Source organism: Bombina bombina, chromosome 7 (genome assembly GCF_027579735.1).
Source record: "Bombina bombina isolate aBomBom1 chromosome 7, aBomBom1.pri, whole genome shotgun sequence".
Lineage (NCBI taxonomy): Eukaryota > Metazoa > Chordata > Amphibia > Anura > Bombinatoridae > Bombina > Bombina bombina.
This window is the reverse complement of record NC_069505.1, coordinates 346015286-346030130: the sequence shown is the minus strand read 5'-3', so window position 1 is coordinate 346030130 and position 14845 is coordinate 346015286. Positions and strand designations below refer to the sequence as shown.

The following is a 14845-nucleotide window of genomic DNA, read 5'->3' as shown; positions in this document are numbered from 1 at the left end:
ACAAAAAACTTACCATTACAGGAAATAACAAAACCTACCCTTACAAAAAATAACAAACAAAATTATCCAAAATAAAAAAAAATTCTATTCTAATACCCTTGAAAAAAAACACCCCAAGATAACCCCCCCATCTACAAATAAACTACCAATAGCCCTTAAAATTGCCCTTTGTCCCTACAAAAGGCAATTTTAAGGGATATTGGTAGTTTATTTGTAGTTTGTAGATTAGGGGGTTTTTTTTTTAATTTTGGGGTGTTTTTTTTTCCCAAGGGTATTAAAATAGGAATATTTTTTTATTTTGGATCATTTTGTTTATTTTTTGTAAGGATAGGTTTTGTTATTTTCTGCAATGGTAGTTTTTTTTTTCTATAAATGGTAGGTTTGTTTGTTTTTGCACTAAAACTAACAGCTCTTTTGCATTAAAAAAATAAAAAAATTAACCCCTAACATTACAACCCTTCACCCCCCAAAAAAAGTTAACTAAAAAAATCTTATCTACCCATTGCCCTGAAAAGGCCATTTGGATAGGCATTGCCCTTAAAGGGCATTCAGCTCTTTTGTTGCCCATTAAGAACAAAAAAAAGCACTAATCATTAAAAAAAAAAAAAATCCAAAAATAAAATAATAACCTAACACTAACCCCAAAATTGGTACTCACCAATGATGAAGGGCGGCACCCAATCTTCATCTCTGCGGCGCTCCATCCTCATCCATCTTCTTTATCCTGGCTGCGATAATCTTCATCTCTGCGGCGCTCCATCTTCATCCATCTTCTTTATCCTGGCTGTGATCCATCTTCTGTCTTCATCCTGGGAAGTCTTCTGTGAGGTCAACGGCGACGTCGGTGGTCCTCTTAAGAGCATCGACAGGGAGCTCCTCTTCATGTGATTTCAAGCCGCACACTGAAGATTGAATGTAAGGTACCCCTTTTATATAGTTTGTCCAAAGGGCCTTACAGTCCTGTCCTAGATTTAACAGCCCTCAACATGTTTGTCAAGGTTCTCACTTTTATAATGGGAACAATCCACACAATCTTACCCTTAAACCAAAAGGGTCAGTTTATGCCTACTATAGACCTCAAGGATGCATATCTTCGCATCCCTATTCACAGGGATCACTTTCAGTTCTTGAGGTTTTCATATCTGGACAAACACTGCCAGTTTTGTCACTCTTTATCAGAATTCAGGGCTTTTCATTTTCACTGTATCTTGACAACATACTAGTGCAAGCCTATTCCCTGCCACCCCTGTGAGTGCTGTACCCTTCCCCTGTATCCTCATTTTTTTTTCCAACATGCAACTGACGGTAGTTGAAGGATAAATGTTCACAGAGCTCTTACTCTTGTGAGCTGAACAAACTGAGGCAACATATCTTCTTATTTTTTACACAAAGATGTTCATGCAATATTTTCTTGTCAGCTTTTTACAGTTACTGTATATATTATGTCCCTTTAGGCAACCTACAAGGAGACCATCCAACCAGGCAATGGTGGAATTTTTAAAATATTTCAAGCATCAGGTGTATAATGGCCACATGACCTAGTACCTACTACCATTTTGGGAGTGTGTTATATACATGATAAATGTTTTTACTAAAGCAGGAATGACTTTTCAAAACATTAATTTTTACAGACACAATATATTGCAGTTGTGCATTTCAAATATGACTTGTATGCCCCATCAAGTCTCTAATATCCATTTAATAATAATGTTATAGATATTTAACATATTAATCCAAACAATGCATTTGTTTCTTAACAGATTGTGAATGGATATTTTGTGCACTATTTTGCACCTTCAACACTTAAAAAAGTTCCCAAGAATGTAGTATTTGTTATTGATCGCAGTGGGTCAATGGATGGACGTAAAATACAGCAGGTAAATTTTAATTTTACAGATACATTTTTTTCATAGTTGTGCTACAGATTTAGGTCTAGAAGTGGAATTAAGTCTTGCGCAAAGAATAAAGCAAATCTAGATTTAAAAGGGGATGGTTAAATATTTTAACCAAAGTATCTTACCACGGCAGAAACCTTTTTAGCGCACCTTTTACTTTTAACGGTTAGCACAGAGTGTGCTAATAACATGCTTATTGAGCTCATATTGCAAGAGCTGAGTTGCACATTAGCTCAGTACAAAATAACACTGAAATTTAGAGCTTTTTGAGATCTGAAGTAAACCATTTTCGCTTGCTAGTTTATAGAACAAAACACATGAAAATGATATGAAAATAAAGAATTTAAAGGGATAGTAAACGTAAAAAAATTATTATTTAAAAAGATAGATAATCCCTTTATTTACCATTCCCCAATTTTGCATAACCAACACTGTTATAGAAATATACTTTTAACCTCTGTAATTACCTTGTATCTAAGGTTCTGCTGACTACCTCCTTATCTCAGATCTTTTGACAGACTTGCATTTCAGGCAATTAGTGCTGACTCTTAAATAACTTCACGCCCTCTAGTGGTGAAAAACTGTCAAATGCAGAGGCGGCCTTCAGGGCTTTGAAATTAGCATATGTTTAGCTTTCAACTAAGAATAACAAGAGAACAAAGCAAATTTGATGCTAAAAGTAAATTAGAAAGTTGTTAAAAATTACATGCCCTATCAGAATCATGAAAGTTTAATTTGGACTTTACTATCCCTTTCAGTTATTTAGACTTCATTAGGGGATCTACTCAACAGAGGGAGGCGGGTGAAAAAAATGTTTTGCCCCCTCCCCAAAGGTAACTCAGTAACAAGCAGTAGTAATAATATACATGATGCTCCATATAATTGTGAGGACAGACAGTCAAATAGACAGTCAGACCGCCGACAGTCATATAGACAATCAGACAGTCAGACAGAAAGTCAGACAGGTAGATAGACAGATAGGTATATATAGATAGATAGATAGATAGATAGATAGATGGACCTGCATTCTGCACTAATTAAAGGCTCGAAAGTTAAAAGTTCATGAACAAACACACATACAAATAAAATAAAATAAAAACTAATACTCAGGTGTAAGCTCAAAGTTCCAAGACTTATAGGCCTAGATTTGGAGTTCGGCGGTAAAAGGGCTGCTAACGCTCCGCGGGCTTTTTTCTGGCCGCACCATAAATTTAACTCTGGTATCGAGAGTTTAATCAAATGCTGCGTTAGGCTCCAAAAAAGGAGCGTAGAGCATTTTTACCGCAAATGCAACTCTCGATACCAGAGTTGCTTACGGACGCGGCCGGCCTCAAAAACGTGCTCGTGCACGATTCCCCCATAGGAAACAATGGGGCTGTTTGAGCTGAAAAAAAACCTAACACCTGCAAAAAAGCAGCGTTCAGCTCCTAACGCAGCCCCATTGTTTCCTATGGGGAAACACTTCCTACGTCTGCACCTAACACTCTAACATGTACCCCGAGTCTAAACACCCCTAACCTTACACTTATTAACCCCTAATCTGCCGCCCCCGCTATCGCTGACCCCTGCATATTTTTTTAAACCCCTAATCTGCCGCTCCGTAAACCGCCGCCACCTACGTTATCCCTATGTACCCCTAATCTGCTACCCCTAACACCGCCGACCCCTATATTATATTTATTAACCCCTAACCTGCCCCCCACAACGTCGCCGACACCTGCCTACACTTATTAACCCCTAATCTGCCGAGCGGACCTGAGCGCTACTATAATAAAGTTATTAACCCCTAATCCGCCTCACTAACCCTATCATAAATAGTATTAACCCCTAATCTGCCCTCCCTAACATCGCCGACACCTAACTTCAATTATTAACCCCTAATCTTCCGATCGGAGCTCACCGCTATTCTAATAAATGGATTAACCCCTAAAGCTAAGTCTAACCCTAACACTAACACCCCCCTAAGTTAAATATAATTTTTATCTAACGAAATAAATTAACTCTTATTAAATAAATGATTCCTATTTAAAGCTAAATACTTACCTGTAAAATACATCCTAATATAGCTACAATATAAATTATAATTATATTATAGCTATTTTAGGATTAATATTTATTTTACAGGTAACTTTGTAATTATTTTAACCAGGTACAATAGCTATTAAATAGTTAAGAACTATTTAATAGTTACCTAGTTAAAATAATAACAAATTTACCTGTAAAATAAATCCTAACCTAAGTTATAATTAAACCTAACACTACCCTATCAATAAAATAATTAAATAAACTACCTACAATTACCTACAATTAACCTAACACTACACTATCAATAAATTAATTAAACACAATTCCTACAAATAAATACAATTAAATAAACTAGCTAAAGTACAAAAAATAAAAAAGAACTAAGTTACAGAAAATAAAAAAATATTTACAAACATAAGAAAAATATTACAACAATTTTAAACTAAATACACCTACTCTAAGCCCCCTAATAAAATAACAAAGCCCCCCAAAATAAAAAATTCCCTACCCTATTCTAAATTAAAAAAGTTACAAGCTCTTTTACCTTACCAGCCCTGAACAGGGCCCTTTGCGGGGCATGCCCCAAGAATTTCAGCTCTTTTGCCTGTAAAAAAAAACATACAATACCCCCCCCCAACATTACAACCCACCACCCACATACCCCTAATCTAACCCAAACCCCCTTAAAGAAACCTAACACTAAGCCCCTGAAGATCTTCCTACCTTGTCTTCACCATACCAGGTTCACCGATCCGTCCTGGCTCCAACATCTTCATCCAACCCAAGCGGGGGTTGGCGATCCATAATCCGGTCCAGAAGAGGCTCCAAAGTCTTCCTCCTATCCGGCAAGAAGAGGACATCCGGACCGGCAAACATCTTCTCCAAGCGGCATCTTCGATCTTCTTCCATCCGGAGCGAAGCGGCAGGATCCTGAAGACATCCAGCGCGGAATATCCATCCGGACCGACGACTGAACGACGAATGACTGTTCCTTTAAGGGACGTCATCCAAGATGGCGTCCCTCGAATTCCGATTGGCTGATAGGATTCTATCAGCCAATCGGAATTAAGGTAGGAATTTTCTGATTGGCTGATGGAATCAGCCAATCAGAATCTAGTTCAATCCGATTGGCCGATCCAATCAGCCAATCAGATTGAGCTCGCATTCTATTGGCTGATCGGAACAGCCAATAGAATGCGAGCTCAATCTGATTGGCTGATTGGATCAGCCAATCGGATTGAACTTGATTCTGATTGGCTGATTCCATCAGCCAATCAGAAAATTCCTACCTTAATTCCGATTGGCTGATAGAATCCTATCAGCCAATCGGAATTCGAGGGACGCCATCTTGGATGACGTCCCTTAAAGGAACAGTCATTCGTCGTTCAGTCGTCGGTCCGGATGGATGTTCCGCGCTGGATGTCTTCAGGATCCTGCCGCTTCGCTCCGGATGGAAGAAGATCGAAGATGCCGCTTGGAGAAGATGTTTGCCGGTCCGGATGTCCTCTTCTTGCCGGATAGGAGGAAGACTTTGGAGCCTCTTCTGGACCGGATTATGGATCGCCAACCCCCGCTTGGGTTGGATGAAGATGTTGGAGCCAGGACGGATCGGTGAACCTGGTATGGTGAAGACAAGGTAGGAAGATCTTCAGGGGCTTAGTGTTAGGTTTCTTTAAGGGGGTTTGGGTTAGATTAGGGGTATGTGGGTGGTGGGTTGTAATGTTGGGGGGGGGTATTGTATGTTTTTTTTTACAGGCAAAAGAGCTGAAATCCTTGGGGCATGCCCCGCAAAGGGCCCTGTTCAGGGCTGGTAAGGTAAAAGAGCTTGTAACTTTTTTAATTTAGAATAGGGTAGGGAATTTTTTATTTTGGGGGGCTTTGTTATTTTATTAGGGGGCTTAGAGTAGGTGTAATTAGTTTAAAATTGTTGTAATATTTTTCTTATGTTTGTAAATATTTTTTTATTTTCTGTATCTTAGTTCTTTTTTATTTTTTGTACTTTAGCTAGTTTATTTAATTGTATTTATTTGTAGGAATTGTGTTTAATTAATTTATTGATAGTGTAGTGTTAGGTTAATTGTAGGTAATTGTAGGTAGTTTATTTAATTATTTTATTGATAGGGTAGTGTTAGGTTTAATTATAACTTAGGTTAGGATTTATTTTACAGGTAAATTTGTTATTATTTTAACTAGGTAACTATTAAATAGTTCTTAACTATTTAATAGCTATTGTACCTGGTTAAAATAATTACAAAGTTACCTGTAAAATAAATATTAATCCTAAAATAGCTATAATATAATTATAATTTATATTGTAGCTATATTAGGATGTATTTTACAGGTAAGTATTTAGCTTTAAATAGGAATCATTTATTTAATAAGAGTTAATTTATTTCGTTAGATAAAAATTATATTTAACTTAGGGGGGTGTTAGTGTTAGGGTTAGACTTAGCTTTAGGGGTTAATACATTTATTAGAATAGCGGTGAGCTCCGGTCGGCAGATTAGGGGTTAATAATTGAAGTTAGGTGTCGGCGATGTTAGGGAGGGCAGATTAGGGGTTAATACTATTTATGATAGGGTTAGTGAGGCGGGTTAGGGGTTCATAACTTTATTATAGTAGCGCTCAGGTCCGCTCGGCAGATTAGGGGTTAATAAATATAATATAGGGGTCGGCGGTGTTAGGGGCAGCAGATTAGGGGTACATAAGTATAACGTAGGTGGCAGTCGGCAGATTAGGGGTTAAAAATTTAAATAGAGTGGCGGCGATGTGGGGGGAGCTCGGTTTAGGGGTACATAGGTAGTTTATGGGTGTTAGTGTACTTTAGGGTACAGTAGTTAAGAGCTTTATAAACCGGCGTTAGCCAGAAAGCTCTTAACTCCTGCTATTTTCAGGCGGCTGGAATTTTGTCGTTAGAGCTCTAACGCTCACTTCAGAAACGACTCTAAATACCAGCGTTAGAAAGATCCCATTGAAAAGATAGGATACGCAAATGGCGTAGGGGGATCTGCGGTATGGAAAAGTCGCGGCTGAAAAGTGAGCGTTAGACCCTTTAATCACTAACTCCAAATACCAGCGGGCGGCCAAAACCAGCGTTAGGAGCCTCTAACGCTGGTTTTGACGGCTACCGCCGAACTCCAAATCTAGGCCATAGAGTCCACAGAAAGCAAAAAGTTCTCTTTAGAAGTTGGATACAAGCCGGACAATCCAAAGAGGTTTCGTTGTCCAAATGTGCTGTAATCAGATGTAAATACAGACTTTTCTTAGTGCAATACACGTAAATTGCATAAGATAAATATATCCAAACTTACAATTCAGAAAGCATGGATCAGCTCTGCACAACAGACCGATGCCGATTCTCTGTGGTGTGCAAACGGAACGCTTTCTGTGGACTCTATAAATCTTAGACTTTGAGCTTACACCTGAGTATTAGTTTTTATTTTATTTTATTTGTATGTGTGTTTGTTCATGGATTTTTTATTTTTATGTGTATTATGCTTGGTAATTAAAATTGTATCCTAGTTTATTCTGCATCTGTTTAGGATTGCTCTATTAGAATTGCAATATATGAATTGATCGATTGAATCTTTTTTTATATCAAATTTTTAAATCCCATTTAAAAAATTTCACTGATTTTATTATTTTCATTTCATTGTTTATTTCCTCTTCCTATTTACACTATGTTTTAGCAGTCATATTTTTTATTTAGATCTGACAGTGCAAGAATATTAGTTAGTGTGTTTGCGTATGTATTTGTGTGTACATATGTATGTATGTTTGTAAATATGTGTGTGTGTGGATATGTGTGTATGTATGTATGTACATATGTTTGTAGGTGAATGTATGTGTGTATGTGTGTGTATGTATTTATGTGTGTATGTACATATGAATGAATGTGTGTATGTGTATGTATGTGTGTATGTGTTTACATATGTGTGTATGTATACATAAACCATATAAACCATATCTAATAGTTTAATAAACCATAGAAAGTAACAAGTAATTAACCAGTTTATATCAGCACAGACAAAAGCAACATGTGAGATTAGCAAGTTCTTAGTTAAATAACCAATTAATAGAGTGGAATGTTAGTTAGTACATTGAGCCCTCCCACCTCAATCCTGAATAATAATGTAACCTATAGCGTTTACATAAAAATGGAAAATGAGGAAACCTTGACTAGTTTGAGAGGTAGGGGACTGGGAGTGACATTATTACTGTGTCTAGAAGAGACTGAAGCTGGTCATTATTGGATTAATGTGAGAATATGGGGCCGATTTATGAAAGTGCGAGCGGACATGATACAATGTAGTATATCATGTTCGCCGCACATCGATAAATGCCAACAGCATACGCTGTCGGCATTTATCATTGTACAAGCAGTTCTTGTGAACTGCTTGTGCAATGCCGCCCCCTGCAGATTTTGGCCAATCGTCCGCTAGCAGGGGGTGTCAATCAGCCCGATCGTATAGGATCCGGCAGATTAATGTCCGCAGCCTCAGAACAGGCGGACAAGTTATGGAGCAGCGGTCTTTACACCGGTGCTTCATAACTGCTGTTTCCAGCGAGTCTGGGGCATCAAGCTCCATTCAGAGCTTGATAATTCGGCCCCTATGTGTTAAGTAGGTTAGAAAGTGTGCTTGTAAAGTGTTTTTATAATATGCTACAAACCCTTGCGTTGTTTATTTAGTCTCACCCTAAATTGCAATATTTTAAATTAATTTACCCCATGGCCTCTTATGTGCCCTTTGTAGCTCAAGGATACAGTAGCAGTGGCACAAATTCACTATTTTGCTTTAAACTCAATCAGTCCTTCGTTACACTTAAATCAGTTGGCAACTGAGAAGATATTCACATTTACAATAGTGTGTAAAATGTCCTCACCAAAATAAGACTAATTTGTATACATAAAACATGCAGTGATCTGCATATTCTCTAATAGAATTATATAATAACATTTATCTAAAGCATTTTATTGTTGTTTGCTTTGAAACAACTCTTGTGTTATAGCGCTTCATCTTTTTAGCTGATAGCTTTGTTGGGAAATACAACAGCATGTACTATACCACATGTATGAACAACATTGATGCTGTAGATGGCGCTGTTCAGTTTAGATTGCTGATTGTTTATATCTGTGATCTTGTTCATTCTTTTATACAGGAAGGAAGTTGTTGTTTTAATCTCTATTGTGTTTTTCCTCCTCTGTGTGTGCTGACTATAGTTTTACAAGTCCTTTGGTATGTTCCAAATATTGCTGATGCATCTGTACAAGTAAAGCCTAATGCAGTTTTCTTTAAAAGCTTCCAGTGTCTTTTTGATACATACACCAACAAGCTTTGCATTGAAAAGGCTTTAATATGATATATCTAAAAATACCCTTAAAAGGCTATTATATTCAAAAAATATACATGCTCTAATTCATTAAAGCATGCTATTTTAACACTACAGACTCTTGCATGGGTGCCCACAACGTGGGTCATGGTTCCTGGAGTACAAATTGCAGGAAAAAATATAATTTATGTAAGAACTTACCTGATAAATTAATTTCTTTTTATATTGGCAAGAGTCCATGAGCTAGTGACGTATGGGATATACAATCCTACTAGGAGGGGCAAAGTTTCCCAAACCTCAAAATGCCTATAAATACACCCCTCACCACACCCAAAATTCAGTTTAACGAATAGCCAAGTAGTGGGGTGATAAAGAAAGGAGTAAAAAGCATCCACAAAGGAATTTGGAAATAATTGTGCTTTATACAAAAAATCATAACCACCATAAAAAGGGTGGGTCTCATGGACTCTTGCCAATATGAAAGAAATTAATTTATCAGGTAAGTTCTTACATAAATTAGGTTTTCTTTCATGTAATTGGCAAGAGTCCATGAGCTAGTGACATACGGGATAGTAATACCCAAGATGTGGAACTCCACAGAAGAGTCACTAGAGAGGGAGGGATAAAATAATAACAGCCATTTTCTGCTGAAAAAAATGAATCCACAACACAAAATATAAGTTTATTTTCATAATGAAAAGAAAACTTAAACATAAGCAGAGGAATCAAACTGAAACAGCTGCCTGAAAAACTTTTCTTCCAAAAACTACTTACGAAGAAGCAAATACATCAAAACGGTAGAATTTAGTAAATGTATGCAAAGAAGACCAAGTTGCTGATTTGCAAATCTGATCAACTGAAGCTTCATTCTTAAAAGCCCATGAAGTGGAGACTGATCTAGTAGAATGAGCTGTAATTCTCTGAGGTGGGGCCTGACCCAACTCTAAATAAGCCTGATGAATCAAAAGCTTTAACCAAGATGCCAATGAAATGGCAGAAGCCTTCTGACCTTTCCTAGAACCAGAAAAGATAACAAATAGACTAGAAGTCTTCCTGAAATCTCTAGTAGATTCAACATAATATTTCAAAGCTCTTACCAAATCCAAAGAATGTAAGGATCTCTCTAAAGAATTCTTAGGATTAGGACAAAAAGAAGGGACAACAATTTCTTTATTAATGTTGTTAGAATTCACAACCTTAGGTAGAAATTTAAATGAAGTTCGCAAAACTGCCTTATCCTGATGGAAAATCAGAAAAGGAGATTCACAAGAAAGAGCAGATAATTCGGAAACTCTTCTAGCAGAAGAGATGGCCAAAAGGAACAACACTTTCCAAGAATGTGGTTTAATGTCCAAAGAATGCATAGGCTCAAACGGAGGAGCCTGTAAAGCCATCAACACCAAATTAAGACTCCAAGGAGGAGAGATTGATTTAATGACAGGCTTGATACGGACCAAAGCCTGTACAAAACAGTGAATATCAGGAAGCTTAGCAATCTTTCTGTGAAATATAACAGAAAGAGCAGAGATTTGTCCCTTCAAGGAACTTGCAGACAAACCCTTATCCAAACCATCCTGAAGAAACTGTAAAATTCTAAAAGAATGCCAGGAGAATTTATGAGAAGAACACCATAACTCGATAATAAATCTTCCTAGAAACAGATTTACGAGCCTGTAACATAGTATTAATCACTGAGTCAGAGAAACCTCTATGACTAAGCACTAGGCGTTCAATTTCCATACCTTCAAATTTAATGACTTGAGATTCTGATGGAAAAACGGACCTTGAGACAGAAGGTCTGGCCTTAATGGAAGTGGCCAAGGTTGGTAACTGGACATCCGAAAAAGATCCGCATACCAAAACCTGTGAGGTCATGCTGGAGATACCAGCAATACAAACGATTGTTCCATAATGATTTTGGAGATCACTCTTGGAAGAAGAACTAGAGGTGGGAAAATATAAGCAGGTTGGTAACACCGAGGAACTGTTAACGCATCCACCACTTCCGCCTGAGGATCTCTGGACCTGGACAGGTACCTGAGTAGTTTCTTGTTTAGATGGGAAGCCATCAGATCTATTTCTGGGAGACCCCACATCTCAACAATGTGATAAAACACATCTGAATGGAGCGACCACTCCCCCGGATGTAAAGTCTGATGGCTGAGATAATCCGCTTCCCAATTGTCTATACCTGGGATATGAACCGCAAAAATTAGACAGGTGCTGGATTCCACCCAAGCAAGTATCAAAAATACTTCTTTCATAGCTTGAGGACTGTGAGTCCCACCCTGATGATTGACATATGCCACAGTTGTGATATTGTCTGTCTGAAAACAAATGAATGGTTCTCTCTTCAACAGAGGCCACACCTGAAGAGCCCTGAAAATAGCACAGATTTCTAAAATATTGATTGGTAACCTCGCCTCTTGAGATTTCCAAACCCCTTGTGCTGTCAGAGATCCCCAGACAGCTCCCCAACCTGAAAGACTTGCATCTGTTGTGATTACAGTCCAGGTTGGACGAACAAAAGAGGCCCCTTAAACTATACGACGGTGATCTAACCACCAAGTCAGAGAGAGTCGAACATTGGGATTTAAGGATATTAATTGTGATATATTTGTATAATCCCTGCACCATTGATTCAGCATACAAATCTGAACGAGCAAAGGGGATCGCGTCCGATGCTACAGTCATGAGACCTAAAACTTCCATGCAGATAGCTACTGGAGGGAATGAATTTGAGACTGAAGGTTCTGACAAGCTGAAACCAATTTTAATTGTCTCTTGTTTGTTAGAGACAGAGTCATGGACACTGAATCTATCTGGAAACCTAAAAAGGTGACCCTTGTCTGAGGAATCAAAGAACTTTTTGGTAAATTGATCCTCCAACCATGTCTTTGAAGAAACAACACTAGTTGATTCGTGTGAGATTCTGCAGAATGTAAAGACTGAGCTAGTACCAAGATATCGTCCAAATAAGGAAACACCACAATACCCCGTTCTCTGATTACAGAGAGTAGGGCACGAGAACCTTTGAAAAGATTCTTGGAGCTGTCGCTAGGCCAAATGGAAGAGCGACAAATTGGTAATGCTTGTCTAGAAAAGAGAATCTCAGAAACTGATAGGGGTCTGGATGAATTGGAATATGAAGATATGCATCCTGTAAGTCTATTGTGGACATATAATGCCCTTGCTGAACAAAATACAGAATAGTCCTTATAGTCACCATTTTGAAAGCTGGCACTCTTACATAACAATTCAAAATTTTCAGATCCAGAACTGGCCTGAATGAATTTTCTTTCTTTGGGACAATGAATAGATTTGAATAAATCCCCAGACCCTGTTCCTGAAACGAAACTGGCATGATTACCCCTGAAAGCTCCAGGTCTGAAACACATTTCAGAAAAGCCTGAGCCTTTACTGGATTTGCTGGGATGTGTGAGAGAACAAATCTTCTCACAGGAGGTCTTACTCTGAATCCTATTCGGTACCCTTGAGAGACAATACTCTGAATCCATTGATTTTGGACAGAATCTGCCCAAATGTTTTGGAAGAATCTTAATCTGCCCCCTACCAGCTGAACTGGAATGAGGGCCACACCTTCATGCAGACTTGGGGGCTGGCTTTGGTTTCTTAAATAGTTTGGATTTACTCCAACTTGAAGAAGGTTTCCAATTGGAACCAGATTCTTTGGGGGAAGGATTAGGTTTCTGTTCCTTATTTTGACGAAAGGAACAAAATGGTTAGAAGCTTTAGATTTACCCTTAGGTCTTTTATCCTGAGGCAAAAAAACTCCCTTCCCCCCAGTGACAGTTGAACTAATCGAATCCAACTGAGAACCAAATAACTTATTACCTTGGAAAGAAAGAGATAATAATCTAGACTTAGATACCATGTCAGCATTCCAATATTTGAACCACAAAGCTCTTCTAGCTAAAATAGCTAAAGACAGATTTAACATCAATTTTGATGATATCAAAAATTTCATCACAGATAAAATGATTAGCATGTTGAAGCAAGCGAACAATGCTCGACAAATCAGGATCCATTTCCTGTTGCGCTAAACTTTCCAACCAAAAAGTTGATGCAGCTGCAACATCAGCCATAGAAATGTCAGGCCTGAGAAGATAGCCAGAACATAAATAAGCTTTCATTGGATAAGATTCAAGTTTCCTATCTAAAGGGTCTTTAAAAGAAGTACTATCTTCTATAGGAATAGTAGTATGTTTAGCAAGAGTAGAAATAGCCCCATCAACTTTGGGGATCCTTTCCCAAAACTCCAATCTAACGGCTGGCAAAGGATATGATTTTTTAAACCTTGAAGAAGGAATAGAAGAAGTACCGGGCCTATTCCATTCCCTAGAAATCATATCAGCAATAGCATTAGGAACTGGAAAAACCTCTGGAGTAACCACAGGAGGTTTATAAACAGAATTTAAATGTTTACTAGTTTTAATATCAAGAGGACTAGTTTCCTCAATATCCAATGTAATCAACACCTCTTTTAACAAGGAACGAATATACTCCATTTTAAAAAAATAAGTAGATTTGTCAGTGTCAATATCTGATGAAGGATCTTCTGAATTAGATAGATCCTCATCAGCGGAGGATAATTCAGTATGTTGTCGGTCATTTGAAATTTCATCAACTTTCTGAGAAGTTTTAAAAGACCTTTTACGTTTATTAGAAGGCGGGATGGCAGACAAAGCCTTCTGAATCGCATCAGCAATAAAATCTTTTATATTCACAGGTAAATCATGTACATTAGATGTTGAAGGAACAACAGGCATTGTACTATTACTGACACATTCTCTGCATGTAAAAGCTTATCATGACAACTATTACATACCACAGCTGGTTATATAATCTCCACAAATTTACAACAGATGCACTTAGCTTTGATAGAACTGTTATCAGGCAGCAGGGTTCCAAAAGTGGTTTCTGAGACAGGATCAGATTGAGACATCTTGCAAATGTAAGAGAAAAAACAACATATAAAGCAAAATTATCAATTTCCTTATATGGAAGTTTCAGGAATGGGAAAAAATGCAAACAGCATAGCCCTCTGACATAGAAAAAGGCAAGGGGCATATAGGAATGGGGTTTTAAATAATAAAATTATTTGGCGCCAAGTATGATGCACAACGCAAATTGAATTTTTTTTGGCGCTAACAACCTCCAGAAATGACACACTCGCGTCATTGTAGACACAACCTTGTGCAAGGAACTCGGCGTCAACTAAGACGCTGGAAATTATGAATTTGCGTCTTCGGACGTGCCTAAACTTTGGCATTTTGCGCCCTCGCAAGCCTAATCTTGCCCGCGAAATTTAATGAAAACGCAGTCAATTGAAAAAAGACTATACCCCAGGTAAGAAAAATATTTTCCTAAATATGTTTTTTCCTAAACATGAAACTGATAGTCTGCAAAAGGAAATATACATAAACCTATACATAAACCATGGCAAATATAAGTACAATACATATATTTAGAACTTTATATTAATGCATAAAGTGCCAAACCATAGCGGAGAGTGTCTTAAGTAATGAAAACATACTTACCAAAAGACACCCATCCACATATAGCAGATAGCC

At 37.8% G+C, this 14845-nt stretch overlaps 1 protein-coding gene across 1 annotated transcript in view; it reads left to right on the top strand.

Moving 5' to 3' along the window:
- The window catches only part of LOC128636366 (inter-alpha-trypsin inhibitor heavy chain H3-like), a 175547-nt gene that overhangs the window by 114095 nt on the left and 46607 nt on the right, over positions 1-14845 (top strand). The window contains exon 7 of the mRNA XM_053689392.1: positions 1761-1877. Within this exon, the coding sequence (XP_053545367.1) occupies positions 1761-1877 (117 nt within the window). The remainder of the gene's footprint in view (positions 1-1760; positions 1878-14845) is intronic.